This window comes from Chamaea fasciata, unplaced genomic scaffold (assembly GCF_029207755.1).
Source record: "Chamaea fasciata isolate MVZ Bird 193981 ecotype frontalis unplaced genomic scaffold, bChaFas1.0.hap1 SCAF_1, whole genome shotgun sequence".
In the NCBI taxonomy this organism is placed as follows: domain Eukaryota; kingdom Metazoa; phylum Chordata; class Aves; order Passeriformes; family Sylviidae; genus Chamaea; species Chamaea fasciata.
Genome location: NW_027094086.1, coordinates 109,298,814 through 109,316,226, shown reverse-complemented (window position 1 = coordinate 109,316,226; position 17,413 = coordinate 109,298,814). Strand labels below are relative to the sequence as shown.

The following is a 17,413-nucleotide window of genomic DNA, read 5'->3' as shown; positions in this document are numbered from 1 at the left end:
TTAACCATGTGAGAGCATCTAAATACATGACCAGTCCAATAAGAGGCTACTGTTGTTTCCCCTTGGAGGACTGGTTATGCTCTGAGTTGCCAAAGAAGCCGGGTTCAGAGAGGTTTGGCCAAGCAATGGGCCAAATACCAGGACCCTGGAAAGGAGTTCTTGCAAAAAAGCACTGAGTTACACCTTGGATGGGAGAAAATTTGGTTTGGTGAGTAATTGTAACTTTGTGAGCCCAAATAAATATAATTTCATTTATCTAAGTTTTAACAAAGTTGCACTCATGGCAACACCAGAGATTCTTGAAATGAAGGTGTAGCCCAGTCTTTGCAGATTTCTGTCTTTTGGCTGCTTTGAGAGAAGCCTCACTAGCTCTTGAGCATTAGCTGCAATCTACAGTGTCACTTTAAGCTGGAAGATATCTAGGTGCTGGTAGGACTATCAGACATTTCCATGTCATCCAAGCAAAGCAGCTCCTGAGTTGCTACAGTGACTTATTTAGGGACGACATTTGTCACAGCCCAATGTGACATTTGTCACTGCTGTGCTCTAGAGGGGATTTGGACAAAGTTTCCCCTCAGAAACCAGAATTTGCAATAACTACAAGTTACCAGAGCATCTGTGCATGAATGGAGCTCCTTATCTCAAAACTGAATGACCTTCCCAAAGTTCCCTTCACCTTTTTGCAGTTTAAGACAAGATTTCTCTTTTGAAATGTTTGAGTGGGTACCACAGTGCTACTGCCCCCACCCTCGCTCTCCTCCTCTCACAAATGCCAGCATCTGGCACACAGAAAAAGAAATTGCTTAATAAATTGTAGTCATCTTAAAAGTATGTGTCAGCAACATCCAGGGCACTTTATGAAGAGAGAGAAGTGCAACACAGCACTGAGTAATACTGAAACTTAAATAGCAAAAAACCAATGCCACATGTTCTGACAGTGGGCTTTGCAAGAGAGGCACCCAGTGTTTCCTGCTAACAGCTCTACCTCATTAACTTTGCCTTTAACTTTCTAGGAGGAGCAGAACTACAGAGAAAGCTGTGCGCAGACACCTGCACTTTCTTGGGGAGCAAGCATAAAAGGAAGAACTTTTCCTGAGTTACCAGGAAAAATGAAGGAAAAGATCGAAGTGTAAACTAAATACTCTGTGTAAGACTCTGAACTGACAGTTTCCTTCAAACACAACTTTTCATGTGGTAGTGACCACAGGATTTCTTTCTAGGATTTGAGTGGGGAAAGAGCCCCTTCCACAATTTAACCTTGCCTGGGAAACCTCCTCCTCTTCTCAAACAGTTGAGCATTAGAAACATTCAGAATTACTCGCCTCCTATCTGATGGGTTGTTTTCAACCCTGCAAAACTTTGAAAGTAAAATATATTCTGGGCTGAAAAGAGCAGGCTTAATTCTCTGTGAACCCTCAGGATCTGATCCCCATTAAAACCAAATAGTCTGGCAAAAATTCTGAGTTTTTCTGCAGTTAAATAAAGTCAGTCTATGGGTCTCAAGACAAAAGAAGTAAGATGTGTTCTTAGCTAAACAAAATGTACAGTTAAGGGATATCATAAGCACTGAAATTAGCATTCTGAGAAAGAGAAATATGAGACAGATATTAAATATCTGTATACATATATACAAATATATGTATACATGGGCTCTTCTCTTGTGTAAGCTAACTTCTGGGCTAGTATGTCTGTTAGAGTATTTTTGCTGTGGTTTGGTTTGGGGTTTTTTTTCAGTATCTGATAAAACATTGAATTCAGAGTAATTCAAGCAGCAGTTGTAGTCACCACCATTCTGAGTACGAACTCAAGTACAAAACGGAAAGCTGATAATTTGGAGTGGAGATTGCCAGCATATGCCATAGGTTCATGTGATGTCCAGTTATTGCACCAAGGGTCTCTACCCTGAGAGGTTCAAGCCCCCTGCACTGTTGCTGTCAACTGTTCCAGGGAAATGACAGTGCAATTCTCCCAAGAATGTAAAAAAATGAAAAAGAATTTGTAGGCTATTGAAACTTTTTTGCTAATATACAAGTGGCAAGTCTCATTTATCCAAGCAGAGGAGCTCACCTTTTCTTGTGTGTGAGTAGAAAAAATCCACTGTAGTTCTGATGATTTTTATTCATGTAAGACCTTATTATCAAAAATTGCAATCTGGGTATAAAACCAATATCTCGTTGAGATATAGCTGAGATATGGAGTAAAGACTTTCTAATGTGGTAACTTAGAGACATCACATTAAAAAGAGGACCCAATCCCAATATCCTTTTAAAACATAATAATGAAATAATGAAATAACACTTTTAACAGATGAAATGTTTGAATAATAGAGAGAAACCATGTGATAGGATAGGGATGGAGAACACCTGCCACCTGCATCTGACAGAGCAAGATGTGGCTTAGATATGGAGAGCTTAGGTTAAATATGAAGGATTTCATGTCTGACCAATTTTATCCTTAGCAGAATGCAACTTCAAGCTATCAGTCTCCTAAAACTGCTTCAAAACCAAAACCCAGTAAGTTCCTGGTACAAAAAAAGAATATCATTTTCTACACCAATGGTCCAGTTTAATTCTCTACTTTCACATTTAGCCTTATACCAAGCTGTAACCTAGTTGCAAGACCCACTTGTTCCCAAAGATATTATCTCTGCTTCGATGTCAGCTCTACTGCCACTGTCATTAGGCACATACACCCCCCAGTTAGTGAATTTCTCTCAGATATACACACATTTAGATGTAAAGATAAGGAAAAAAATCAGTTACTCACTGTTTCATCAAGCTGGTCTAACTGTGGGTTCTTCTTTGTGCGCAAACATATATCTGAAAATAGGAAACAACACTTCCTGTGACATATTGCAAAAGGAGGGTAAGTTTCTTCTTCTCTGTAAAAGTTCGGTTTCCAGGATGAGGTCAGAACTGGTGGATGAAGATTTTATGGGTACCAACTTGTTCTGCTCCAGATGGAATGAAGCAGTCAGTTTCTGAATCACTCCATCTCTACAGGGTTAAGACTGGCTGGTTCAATTCAATAAAATCCCATTCTCAGGTCAATAAGTATTTCTACTGGCTCTGGAAAATTCTAATCTCAATTTACTCTCTTTGAGTTTGAATCCACTGCACCTTGTCCTGTCACCCCATATCCTTGTAAAAAGGTTCTTCTTCTTTCCTGGAGGTTCTCGTCAGATACTGGAAGGCCGCAATTAAATCACCCTGAAGTCCTCTTTTTTAGGCTGAACAAACCAAATTTCCTCAGACTTGTCTCACAGGAAAAATCCTCCATCCCTCTAGTTGACTTGGTGGCCTCCTCTGGACTTGCTCCAACAGTTTGATACGCTTCCTGTGCTGGGAATCCCAGAGCTGGATGCAGCACTGCAGGTGGGGTCTCACCAGACAGAGCAGAGGGGCAAAATCCCCTCCCTGGCCCTGCTGCCTGCACTGCTTTGGATGCAGCCCAGGACACATTCGGCTTTCTGGGCTGGGAGTGCACATTGCTGGCTCATGTCCAGCCTCCCATCCACCAGCACCCCCATGTTCTCCCCAGGGCTGTTCTCTATCTTATCCCCCCGTCTGTGCTGATACTGGGGGTTGCCCTAAGCCAGGTGCAGCATCTTGCACTTGGTCTTGTTAAACCTCACAGGGTTCCCATGGACCCACTTCTCAAGCTTGTCCAGGCCCCCCAGATGGCATACCATCTTTCAGGTGTGTCAACAGCCCCACTCAGCTTGGTGTCATCTGCAAATTTTCTGAGAGTCCACTCAATCCCTAGTCATTAATAAAGATATTAAATAGCACTTGGTCCCAGTGAAGACCTCAGGGGGACAGCATTTGTCACTGGTGTCCATTGGGACTCTGAGCCACTGACAACTTCCCTCCAGATAGGATGGTCCAACCACTTGCTAATCTATCTCACAATTCACCCATTGAATCCATCTCTCTCCAACTTAGAGGGAAGGATGTTGTGGAAGCTGTTAAGAAGTCCAGATAAACAACACCCACAGTCCTTCCCTTGCCCTCTCTTGCAGTCGCTCCATCACAGGAGGCCACTGAGTTGGTCAGGGAAGACTTGCCCTTGGTGAGGCAATGCTGGTTGTCCTGAATCACCTCTCTGCCCTCCACGTGCCCTAGTGCAGCTCCCAGGACATTCTGTTCCATGTTCTTCCCAGGCACAGAGGTGGCTGACAGGTCAGTAGTTCCCAGGTTCCTCCTTTCTACTCGTTTTAAATATAAGTACAATGTCTCCCTTTTCCAGTCACCTGGGACTTCACCTGACTGCCATGACTTTTCAAGTATCATGGAGAGGGGCTTGACAACTACTGTCAACCAGTTCCCTCAGGACTCTGGGATGCATCTGACTGGGTCCCATACATCATTATAAAATAGGACTAATGAATAATATGGCCACTTCTCTGCTCCAATTTTATAGCAAGGCTACATTTTTCAAATTTGCACTCTTTTGGTAGCAGCTCTTGACCATTCTCTCTAAGACTGCAGGGTGTTTTCCTACAGTATTCCTGAAAAGCTGGAAGATTTGCTTGTGTTACAACTATATCTGGATTTTTTAATTTCCTAAAAAAATTATTTCAGTAAACCCATAGATACATACCCTGATCACACATGTTAGAGGGAGTATGAAAGACACTCATAAAACTGTTTCAGAAAGAGTGCCTAAGCAAGGCTATAGGAAGAGGGATGTGATCGCATAAGGGAAGGGGCTGTGTAGATTTTGCTGCAAGTACAGACAGCAAACCATTGAAAACTTTCAAGCCTGAGCAGAAAGTGCCTTCCCTACAGTGACAGAGTGGATAACAGGGAGGCCCAAGACACATTTTCATTCTATACCATCTCCTTCTGAGTTGCTGTCTGATTTTGAATTTCTTTACCACTCGGGACGTCTCTTCCTACTCAATGTACAGGCTGCTAGGTCAGAAGTCTTGTTTGCAAGTTTCATCTTTTGTGAACTACTATGCCTGGTAAAGAAATCAATTGGCTTTTAGGATCAAAAATCCAGCCTAAAGAACTTCAGTTTCACTGGCTCATGGAAAAGAAGGGTGTCACCTGGAGATGGGGCTTAGCTCTTAAGGGAGAAACTCCTTTGGAATTCATCATCCAGGAATGCTCTCTTTCCGAAATGGTAATGCAAATAATCCGAAGCCTCAAAAAGTTTGAACAAGATTAAAATACAGGAGAAAAAAAGAAGACATATTCAAAGGAAAGGAAACATTTCATATCAGGCACTTAATTTTAAGCACCTGTGACTACATTTTGATCTGCAGCTAAATTACTGTCATCTTATAGATGATAGAGCTTGTTGCAAAGGACAGAGTCCTCTGAAAATGTCTTTTTCAACCATGTTGAGACTCAGAAAAAATCCAGAGGAAAAAAATTGTGTTCATTGGTCTAGAAAGCATGGCCTGGTAAGAAGTGATTGCAAAAGAGGATCTCCCAGGCTTAATTTCTCTGTTTTTACTCATAGTATCTTTCCTGTGTGGGCTTAATAAGCTTTATAAACATTAACTAATTCATATAATTGTGTAGGAGATAGAAGTAGAGGAAGCAGTGGGAGAAAAATCTCCTGAAGTTGGAGACATTGCCAGAAGATTGCCATTTAAAATTAGGTTCTCCATCTCCATAAAAAGTTAGAATGAACAGTAAGAAAAGAGTACATAAACTTCAACATTCTAATCCATTGAAATTCTATGAATAGGGAAGTACTGCTTCACTAAAGGGAAGAATCTAAAAAGAATTACTAACTCAATACCACTGAGAGAACTAAAGCAGGGGAATCAAACCATGATGTTCTTCTATGCCTTCATCAGTCGCTGAATGTAAGAGAAAACTAGCTTTTTGTGACAATAATACAATGTTATGTGTATACTGAAGTCAGGCTGTGGGGATACACTTAAAGGCACTGAAATGATTTTCCTTCTTTCTTGAAGAAGTATCTTTTCCTATGGAGGGAAAGGGATGCTGGAGACTGTTCACCAACGGCAATAATATTGGTAAAATTATCAAGCAGATTACCTAAATAGAAATGGCTGGTCTTCAGCTACATGCCAGTAAGACCATAGCAAAGATAAGTGATAGCCTGTAAGTTCATCTCATGTTCTAGGCTTTCCATGGAAGGAGAAATGATGACTTCAGTCCCTGTGTTAAAGCCTGTTCAAGACTTTCAGGCAAAGCAGGACAGCATGAAGGAAGGTGTATACTGGGAGAGTTGCTTTATTGTTGCTCCAGTGTGCTTCAGCCTCCCCTTTTATGATGAAATTGAATGAAGTAGGTCTTTTGTGCTAAAAGAGGAATTCAATAAATATCTTAATGAGACCTATGCTGAGGACTCCTCTTGAGCACCCTCACCCACAACAGCTCACATCAGGCATTTTGGTGACTGTCTTCAAGTTTACAGGGACAGGCATGTGACAACTTTGGTTGAGCACAACGAGGAGCGCAAAGCAGGCATTTGCAAGGTCTGCTGGTAGGGAATTCTTTCCCAACTTCTTCAAACTGAAAGTTGTAGGCTGTAGGATTCCCACCCTTAATTGGTACCTGGCTATCTAAGGGCTCCCTCTCTATTCAAGGGACAGTGGTAGGTATTTGCAGAGGGTGACAAACTGTTTTAAGTTACTCCACCTTAGGCTGGAATGGAGGAGGGAGCTTATGGAAGGAGTTCTCTTTAATGATATAAACAGCCTTAGGCAACATGTTCAGGGCAGACAGCCAACCTGTGCATTGATAAAACTATTTCAGATAACCTGAATAAAATTTCCAGGGCTTTTGGTGATGAGAAACCATTTATTTTGGAAAAACATCAAGTCAAATATTTTTGGTTTACTGTTCTTTGGGCACCAAGGTCATTTTTTAGCGGGTAAGCCTGATAATGCTGTCTACTTCCATTTCTGAAGAGGAATAGATCTAAAGTAGATCTAAAGGCCAGTCCAGGTGGTGATGCACCCAGAAGCAGGAACAGATTTTTTATGGCACTATGAAGACGGTACTCTGCTCATGCCCATGAAAACTGCATGTGCTGCCTATCACCGCACAGAAGTAAGGCTGTAAAGCCTGTTGCCCTCTTCCCCTACATACTCATACCCCTACAGGTGTCCTAAAACTGTGTTTTAGGAGGGGTAGAAAGATACATAAAACAGTTTCTTTTGACGGCTTATGCAAGTTGCCTCATTAGCTGCTCAGATGTCACAGTACCTTCCTTCCAGCTTTAGAACATTTCACAGAGCCTTGGAGGAGTAAAACTTGACAACGGAGATGTAAGTAAACTCGAAGTTCCATGTATTCTTAAGATATTCTGCTTTACTCACAGAAGAATGACACAAGGACATATCAGTGCAATCTGCCCTTCATGTTAACCTCTCCATGCAAACATTGTGGTGCTCAGTACCCCGTCACAATGCTTGGTTCAGTTTGCAGAAGGCATCCTCCCAGCTGAGGGACTGGTTATTTGGGGTTCTCTTTATTGCACTTCACTGCAGTGCAGGACCAGGCCCTATTTAATGTACACTACACAGGCCCTTCTCAGAATGTGGAGTTCTGCTATTCCCTCGTGATCGTGTCTCTAGTTCTGTCAGGCTAATCTCTGAGTCCTTCACAGATATTACTGTATTTGCCTTACCACATTTATGAGATGAAGCAATAAATTTTGTCCATTTTGCAAGCATTCACTAATTTGTGGAACCTGGTTTGTAAACTGTTTTTCTCCAAAGCAAAGTACTGTGCTGGGGTAGGGTTCTCATCTGTTGTAACTGCTGGTTCTTGATCTTCACAGTGATTCTTGGAACAAAAAGATCAAAACAGCAGAGGCTATCTATGAAAATCTTAGCGTAAGTAGGAAGGGAAGGTGCCTAATTTGTGTACTAGAATTAATCACGTTAGGATAAATTAATCACGGTAGGATAAAATCGGCCCTAAGTGTCTCACTCCCTTGATGAAACTTGTGCCTGCCCTGTGATAAGTTTGCAGATTCCACTAGTATTTGTGGCACAGGACTTGACATCTCTGAAATGCAAGTATTCCCTGATTTTGCTTCTCAGGTGTCTGCAGGACTGCTCAGTGAGACTGAACCCGAAAGACAAAAATGGCTCCAAATAGTCTTCAGTCTTCTCAGAGACTGGCCTCACACTCCTGTGCACCTACATGGGAGACTCTGCTGTGTTTCTGGGAAAACTCCCCATGGAGAGTCCAGCAGCTTGAAACCAGCCTGATAGCCACACTAAACAAACTTACGTACATAATGAATCTGATCTTAGTCATTTTCTTACAAGTTTTATTTGTGGGTGGAAATACTATTTCCTTTGTAACTTCTATAGAGAAAACAGAAGAATACACAGGGCTCCAGATAAGTCACCAGACCTCTTTTCACACTCCACAGCAAACTAATCACACACAGAGTCTGTGGTACTACAGACTTCAAATTCTTCTCCATCCTCAGCAAAAGAGGATGACTATGGTATTTTCTGTACTGTGGTAGACTAAAGTTTATTGCATCCTCTTTATCCCTTTTTTTTGTTTTAAGGCAGTTGTAATTATTCTCTCATAGTGGGAATGGAAGAGCTAGCTTACAGTTTTGTCACAAGGGATGTATTTCACACCTGCTCAGCTAATTGAATGGTTGTAGATAGGCTGTTTGTGCCACTGTGCAAAACAGTTTCAGCAAGAATGATAGGAAGCCAAGTCCATCTGTATTTGTAAAGCTCTCAGATCACATTGCAGGAGTTGTTTTACATTTAGCACATGCCAACTCACTTGTCATTCTTCTTGGAAAGGTTGTGTAACTGTTAAGATGAAAGCAAGCCACAAGTGAGTGATAAAACTAATTTCCACTAAAAAGTTGTGCGAGCAAGAGAATTTACAGGAGAACTGATACTTCTGCCTCAGTTGTACTAAAGTATGCTGACATAAAGGCCTACATAAGGACTTACATGAATCCTAGAATAAAAAAAAGTATTTTCATTGCCTAAAGTGCACTTTATTTCACCTGAACTCTCAAAACCTAACTATCACTGGCATGTTTGTTTGAGGAGTTAAGCTTCTGTGCTGGTGCTCCATTTTACAAGACTTCATCAAGTCTTGTGCATTTTCAATACTATTGGACATTGAAGAACTTCATTGTCTGTTACTGTTTTTACACTGTCCAAAGACCATTTCTTGTCTCCTATGTTAAATGCATTGAACGTTAAATGCTTGCATAGCGCTCACCACTGGCACTTTCAACTTCCCTTCCTCTACACATTTCACTGAAAAGACTGCCAGGGAAGTCCAAGTTCCCCCCAGCCTGTGTTTTTTTGATCTGATTATCAGGGAGTCTTTCCTGAGGTATAACCTATCATTTTGTCTGCCTGATAAAGCAGCTTAAAAAAATTAGGGCCAAAGGCTCTGGTCGTGAGCCACAACCTGGAGAAGCTGTGTCAGAACGCTGTGACAAGTGAAAACAGTTTGTCAGCTAGCTTAAGGATCAGTGTGAAGGAAGAGAACAGGATGTTTCACTGGGGGGAGAGACAGACTGGCCAGCTGACACTGGAGTGCACTGGGATGGATGAGAGAGGACACCTGATTATCTTTTTCAGGCCACAAGAAGGGAAGGAACTGCTGGCAGAGAAAGAGAGAGAGCAAGCAGTTGGGCACAGGAGTCATCTAAGGGCCACCAGAGGGGTGAGCAGACCTCTGAGATTTTCAGATTCTTAAAGAAAGTTAATGTTAGGCACGCTTCAGATCTTAGTGGTGTCATGAGGTCATTTGAGCAGAAATTGCAAACCACAGGAAGTTTTGTATCTCATTTCTGGGTTAATTTATTAATGCATTTGGGGTTTGCACTGGATGATGTATTTTGGTCATAATGTATTTCTAATTAAGAAGAGCAAAATCCACACAAGGTATGAGGCAGAAGATGGTGTGAGGTGTGTTTTTGTAGCCAAGATTCTGGTGTAAGGACTGCAAACAGTTATGGTGCATGGCCGCAAATGAGCAATGTCATTGATTTTGGCTATTCCAACTATCCTTCTTTTTAACTTGAGCTTAAATAAGAGAAGGAGGTAATACACACTTCTTACCTGGATCTATTTAACTCTGATGCCAAGCCCTGGGAAATACTATGGGAACTCCCAATGAGTGCTGTATCTTGCTATACTGAATTTGGTGGTGGATCTCAAACATGTGACAAATTTCTCATGACCCTAGCCTGGGGGGTGGGCCAAATGGAGAACATCTGAAATTCAGTCTCACACCTTTTTAAATTTGGGCTGTCCCATGGTAAGTCAATAGACTGACAAACTCTGTGAAAGCTCTGAACTTGGCAATCATAGGCTGGAGAAAAGACAGAAGGAATCACAAACAGCACCACAATGTACATTATTATTTTGCTTTTCTGTCAGTGCTCCTTTGCAGAGCTTTGCACAGTATTAGTATACTTCACTTACTTTAAAGGTCTAGGAAGTGTTTTTGAGGATGTTCACATTTGGCCAAGAGGCCTCGGAAGAGAGTAAAGTCATACCTGGATAAGGTCACAGTGCCACAGGCATGATGCTACAAAAGGATAGAGAAACATGAGACACAAAATTCTGTGGAACGTGTTAGATGAAAATCAACAGCTAGAAAGTTCAAGCCCTTCAGAACACACACAGTTCAGAAATAGGTAGGGAAATGTTACTAAATGTGAGAAGTGGTATTCTGTAGTTTAACTGGCAATACGATACCAGTGGTTTCAATACAGCTTGGTCTCTGGAGAAGCAATAATTGCTTTAGATATGCAACATCTCATTAGAAGATCTGTTCTACAAACAGGAATAATTTCCTTATTCCATCCTCTTCAGAATAGTCATCACATTTCTACTTATCTAGTAGAACAAGATTGAGCTATATATTTTGGCATATATATTCACAGTATCACACCCAGCCCCAGGAAATCAGGGTGACACTAAACCTGACTGTTACTTGGTGCTTTTGCAGTGGTATTTGAAGCTGGCAACATCTCAGCACATGAAAACTAACTGATCTGATTATGAGTAGATCGCAAAATTTCCTTTACCAATTTTACTGTGTATCAGAACCCTTGAAATTGAGGAAATAGTGCATCTGCTACCTGCTTTTTTCCAAGATTATTACACCTGCAGTGAAAAGTAGATTGTCTTTGACAAGTTTCTGCCTAAAAAAAAGTATAATTGAAGAAATGACACTACCAGCATATTTTTTATTATCATCCCGTGAATGTAGTGATCTTTTCCAGAACTCTTTCTGTGCATACAAGTGCAAAAATTTTTGAATATTGTTTACTGTCTCCATAGATTCTTTCCATCACATAGAGTAGCATAAAGTCTTGTGGTCCAGACCATTAAAAATATAATTTCATGTTTAGAGAAGAGGCACAATGCTTCTGGGTGCTCTGCTGTGTACAAGTGCTTTGGGGTGATGCTGGATGTATTTGTGTCTCTTTTCTAGTAGTTCTCACAATAAAAGGCGCAAAATACATTTCTTATTCCTTCTTGCAGCCACCTTATACAGAGGGGTAGCCTACTGAAGGGAAAAGCGTCCTCAGAATCTGCAGTCTGGGCCTGTGAGAGACTGCCTGTGCTTGGGCAGAGGATGTGGGGCTTGGATCTACACTCCTGAATTCTTAAACACCGGTCTTTTAAATACAACATTGAAAGATGAGGAGGGGGGACTCTTCAGTGAGCCCAGCAAAGCACATTTTTTACTCTTTGGTTAAGGCTTTACATATCATTTGAGCTAAATTCTGCTACTGCACACACACACAGAGCATTATTTGAGTAGAAGCTGTACAAAAAAAATTTGAAACCGGAGTTTGACCCTTGTACTGTAACCTGGAGAGAATCTTACTGCTCATTGGGAAAGTGTCAGTGGGTGAGGGCTGGTCAGACAAAATGTCCATCATCCCTTCTTCTCAAAATATCAGTTAAAGTAGAATATACAGGTACAAGTTCTGTTTCTTCTCCCTTCCTGATCTGAAAAATCAACAGGTAAAGTGACTGTAACTGTCACTGAATATTTTAAGTAAGTGTCACAGAACCACTTTTATCCAAACTCCAAAATCTGGCCACAGGAAGAAGATGCCTGATCTGAGATGCTGACCCATGCTTCTTTTCATTGTATTAAAGTCCCTATGCAGTCCAAAAAAACCCACAGAAATGCACAAACAGAGAGTTTTATTTCTAAATCAAAGTTTTCTGAGAAGTAAAACAATATAATGATTGAGTTGCAGGGCATTTCTTTTTCATTGGGGAATAAAACCTAGAAATGTTACTTATCCTATCTATAATAAAGGAAAGAAGCATTTTCTATACCATGTAGTTAATAGAAAGAATATTTTGGCACCAAGGTTATTTTTTAAAAATTTTTTTAGGAAGGATAAAAACATGAAATTATATTTTCAGAAGAAAAGGGAGAATTATGAAAATATTTAAAAATTTTATTACCTTAAAAAAAACACCTTTGACAATATCCAGGCTGTATTTTCCCTGATTTCAGTTGTTCTCTTGATTAACTTTTAAAAATGTGTTTGCAGTAACACTACCTCAATAGAAATGTTATCTTTTCCCTGTGAATTTTTACTGGGATTTGGAGAACAAAGCTTCCTCAGAAGAAAAGCAGAGATGAGACCTATCTTGCTGAAGAGCTTCAGGGTGCCTCTCAATTCCATTAGATGCACTTTGTATGATACCCACTCAAAAATAAGCAAACTCAAAGTTTCCTTACCCTAATCAAGGCTTGTGAGTCATTAGGCAGACTATCAAGAACCAAGACAAAAAAAGGCGTAGCTAATTTTTATTCAAAGAAAGCATTTTTAAAAAGGCAGAAAATAAAGATATTTGGGAAAAGAGATGGAGCCTACTTTGCTACAGGTCATTTTATGATGGTTACATTTAGCAGCAAGCTCTGGAGGCACAGAGCTAGAGCTCCCACAGCTCCAGAGGTGATGCAGAGCCCCAGAAGCTCTGAGGACAATGTTTTCAGGTGTAGGAGCCTCCATGAGTGACAAGTATGGGGGACACCTGGAGCCATTGCTTTGTTATTTTTGGAGCCATCACTGCCAATGGCTGCTCTGGGTGGCTACACTTCCAAGGATTCCAGGGCTGTGCAGTTCCAGGGGTTCCCAAAACAAACAGGGTCCTGAGCTGAGGGGGTTTCTCGTCTGGGAGCTGAGGCAAAGGGGAAATTGTGACAGTGTCTGAGGTGATTCCCTCCTTGCAATATGAAGCAATCCCATGCCTGTCCACTTCCCCAGTTTCCAGAGGGCTGTCACACACTTGTCCCAGAGATGTAAGGTTTCAGCTTCCACAAGGCAGAGCATACTTGGGGGTAAGGCAGAAGTGACACTTTTGTCAGAGGAGAAAATAGATACTAGAGAAAGCAGCCTGCTTGCTGAAGTGTATTAAAGGAGCTCTAAAACTTAATTAAAAATTGTTCTGTGGCAATGTATGGTCACCATTTTACAAGTGCACTGGTTCTCTTGGGAAATCAATGTCACAAGTTCTTATGTGGCAGTTCCCAGCATATCCCAACAGGAGGCACAGGCATACTGCATCTTCCAGGGGATGCTGCACACACGGTACAACCTCCAGGACCACAGCAGACCTTCGGCCAGCCCCTCACACCAGCAGAAGGTGGCTCAGGTGTGCTCACAGGACCCCTGCACTGTCGGACCAGCCAGAGAGCTGGCTGGGTGACGAAAACGACTGTCCCGCCCTGGTGCCTCCAGAAGGGCTGGAGAGGACACGACCACAGGACTGAAGGAGTCCTTTGAGATGGGCCTTGAATGTCACGCCAGCAAAGGCGTAGATGATGGGGTTCAGGCAGCAGTGGATGAAGGAGATGGTTTCTGTCAGCTGCAGGGCCAGTGCTATCTGGGAGCTGGCCTTGCAGTCATTGATGATGTGCAGGCTCTGCAGAGAGTCGAGGAACAGCGCGATGTTGAAAGGAGTCCAGAAAAGGAAGAAAGCAATGACGATAATGAAGATCATCTTGATTGCCTTGACCTTGTTCTGGTTTTTGCATTTTTGCAGGTTTTTTAGTATCTGAGTGTAGCAGCAAACGAGGATGCTGAAGGGAATCAAGAGGCCCAAGATATTAACTGCAAACTGAAAAGCAACCTTCCAGGTATTGTCACCTGGAGGGTATGTGGGGACACACTGCAAAACCTGCTCGATCTCCAGCTCCTGGCTGAACATGAAGCTGGGCACAGAAGCCAAACCAGCCACCAGCCACAGGACCAAGCTGATAACTATGCCACAAGTGGCTGTCCGTATCCTCATGGCATGGACAGCATGGACAATTGCTATGTACCTGTCTACACTCATGAGGGTTATAAAGAAAATACTGCTATAAAAACCTGTGTAGTAAATGCCAGCCATTATCTTACACATGGCATTGCCAAAAACCCACTGGTCTGAAGCGTAGTGGGCTTGGAAAGGGAGGGGCAAAACGAAGAGGAGATCAGAGGCTGCGAGGTTCAGCAGGCAGATGTCAGTCATTGTTGTCAGCCTTTTCCTGGTCAGGAGAACCCAGAGGACCAAGGTGTTTCCCAGGAGGCAGAAGACAAACACAAGGTAGTAAAGAATTGGCAGAAAGAGGGATTTAAACTTGCGGAAGTTGTTTCCTTCATTACACGGAGCAGTGTTTTCATCATATCCATAGTCATATTCTGTTGTGCCAAGGAACTGGCTGGTGGGATTCATCTCAGATACCTGTGCAGGGAAGAGAAAGGGTTAAAATTGTCTGGCTGTCCTGGCACAGCACTCCCACAGTGGCTTCTGCTTCTGTCTGTGCTGTGTTGAGCCTGTGGATCAGCCTCCAAGCAGAAGGAGACTACAAAATGCAGTCTTGGTCTCACTGTCTGGACAAGAACAGCTGTACCACCCAAGGGGCTGCCCTGCAGCCTGCTGATTGTTCCTATACATGTGTAAGTGTGAGCACTGGGATGCTCTCTGTTTCCCTGAAACTGCTTTAGTGCCAGTGGACCAGCCCCTCATCATTACAATAACAGGGAAAAATTCAAGTCTCTGAGTAGTCATAATGACAAAAATAATACAAATCTTGCATCTTATCTAAGGATCTCAATTTTCTTGTGCTCCCTGGGGTGGGGAAGCTTTTTGACTGTAGCATTAAGGCCCTCGTAAAAGTGTTTTGCCTGATGAAATCGTCACCAAGCAGCATAACCTCATTTTTAGCAAGGTTGACCAGGGATATTTACTGGCACAGAGTGCAGAGACATGCAAGCTGCTTTTCCATGGGTAGGTCCAGGATTGCATACAGAAAGCTCGGGTGCAACAAGGAATTCACAGGGCTGCAAAGCAACACTTGCAGTGTCAAGCTCTGAGCTGCCACCGATCTCCAGGGCAGCTGGTGAGCAGCCTGGCTGTGCCTTTTGCCACAACACAGCAGCTCAGTGCTCCTGCCTGTTCAGTCCAACTTCAGTTTTCTAGTGTAGAGAAACCCAAAACATTAGTGGGAGTGGTTTCTCGCTCTCATTTCTGAAGAATTTTTAGGCAAGGCAGCCTCAAAATAGTAAAATAATCTGACATACTCTCCAAGAGTGAGTCAGTGCTTTAGCTACCTTTTTAATTGTTTCAGATGTCAGTTCATGGCCTCTGTAAAAGTGAATTTGGTTTCCAGACTTGAGTGTTCACATTTTAGGAAGTGATGATTCTTTCAAAAGAGTTTGGCTTTTCACCACTAAGACGTTTGAAAGTTTAGGCTGTGCTGCACCTGTATTGCACCTGCTTACAGGTTGACCACATCTTGAAAGAGCTTTAAAGACACAGAGTTTCCAGGAAGGATCATTTGAAATAATCATTGCTGTTACAATCGAGCAATGACATGAATGGAAGCGATTAATTATATAGAAGCAGAAGATGTGCTCTCCTGAATTAAAAATTAATTGCCTGAGTATACAAAAGGAGAGAGAACAGTGAAAACTTTTTGTATTGATAGGAAGGAATCACAATTCACCCCTTCTTGCCTGGCTGTGCCACCTGTGGGGGGAACAGAATGATCTGTCTGTACAGCCCAGAGGAGTGCCAGTGTCCATCCTCTGTTCCAGGCATGGATGCTGCTCATGCCTCACTAACCTGTTTCAGCTTTCCTTGGGGCACCAGAACTGTTTCAATTCATATGTGCAATGCAGAGAAATCTGTTACAAGCACAGCATTCAACCTCACAGAATTCCTTGCTCAGAAATAACAAATAATGAGAGAAAAGCTGTGCTGCAACCCACATAGACAGTGTAATAGACAGAGCTCTACTATATTGAGCTCTTAGCTGTAGCTATGACATCTGCATTATTAATTTTAATTTTGTATAAGGCATAAATCTCCAAATATTTAGTTGGTGAGCCTCTAGATAATGGCTCTTCTTGCAGCAACAGATAAAGGTAGAAAATATTTCCTGCTAATGCTTTTGATGTGTGAAACCAACACATTGTAAGTGATGCAGCACCGGCTCTTGTCTCTTAATTGTCTCCCAGGGACCTCTTAAAATCATAGAATCAACTACCAAAACTAAAATATTCAAAAATATTCAAAAACTAATGAATTCTATGTTATATATATAGAAGTCTATAAATACGTAGATAGACATGTAGAGATACCTAAATCAAGATTTATAGCTATAAAGCATCTACTTCCAGCAAAATTCAAGCTTTTTTCTTGGGCTGAACAGAGACCGGAGATGCTGTACTTCACACCACCCTTACACCATTAATGCCTTCAAAAGCTCCCAAGCAGGCCACAGCATTTTCCATTTTCCCCCCTCTCCACATCACTCAGCAGAACAGGCAAACTGATAAAGCAGTTTTACAGAAGGTATCAAGGGAGAGGTGGCTGCTGCAGGTCCCCTGGTTGCCACAGTCAGCCCAGCAACTGCACACTGAATATGGATGGACTTTACCTTTGACAGCAGGAAGCCTCTGCTCTCTCTGGTGGCACTGGTCCCCTTCTCCTTGTCCCCTGCTGCTGGGGCTCAGGGGTTTCCAGGAGGTTTATTTCACCCTCACTTCACTTGTGCAGAAGTCTGAGATTTGGTGATAAGCGGCCGTCAAATGGGCAGCTGCCAGATAGAGGGTAGGCTTGGGGGAAAATAGAAGATTTTGTGTCTATGGTAAACAGGAAAAGAGTGAGAGGGCTTTCAGACACCTTCTGTGAAACAAAAATCAAATATATCTCTTCTTTAACACAGTAACGGGTAGCATTCCTTTTAACCTGTTTGCTAAACCCTCCTTCTTCACAGTCTCCCATGATTTAAGTGAAAAATTCAAAAGTTCAGATATCTCCACCACAGGAGACACCCTAATAAATTTGTAGCTTTTTACAGAAGCTGATACGTAACTTTCATTTTCTTCAGCTAGTAACAACTTGTATACTGCAGCCTGTTTATATCCCTCCCCATTAAAACCTCATTAC

General features: G+C 42.1%; 1 protein-coding gene across 1 annotated transcript; it reads right to left on the bottom strand.

The window, feature by feature from the left end:
* Nucleotides 1-12,309: 12,309 nt before the first annotated feature.
* On the bottom strand, nucleotides 12,310-17,075 carry LOC136286603 (C-C chemokine receptor type 8-like). The gene is made up of 2 exons (XM_066178408.1): nucleotides 16,902-17,075; nucleotides 12,310-14,701 (listed from the first exon to the last, which is right to left on the bottom strand). The coding sequence occupies exon 2, from the start codon at nucleotides 14,690-14,692 to the stop codon at nucleotides 13,637-13,639; it is 1,056 nt and encodes a 351-aa protein (XP_066034505.1). The 5' UTR covers nucleotides 14,693-14,701; nucleotides 16,902-17,075; the 3' UTR covers nucleotides 12,310-13,636.
* Between the last annotated feature and the right edge of the window lie 338 nt (nucleotides 17,076-17,413).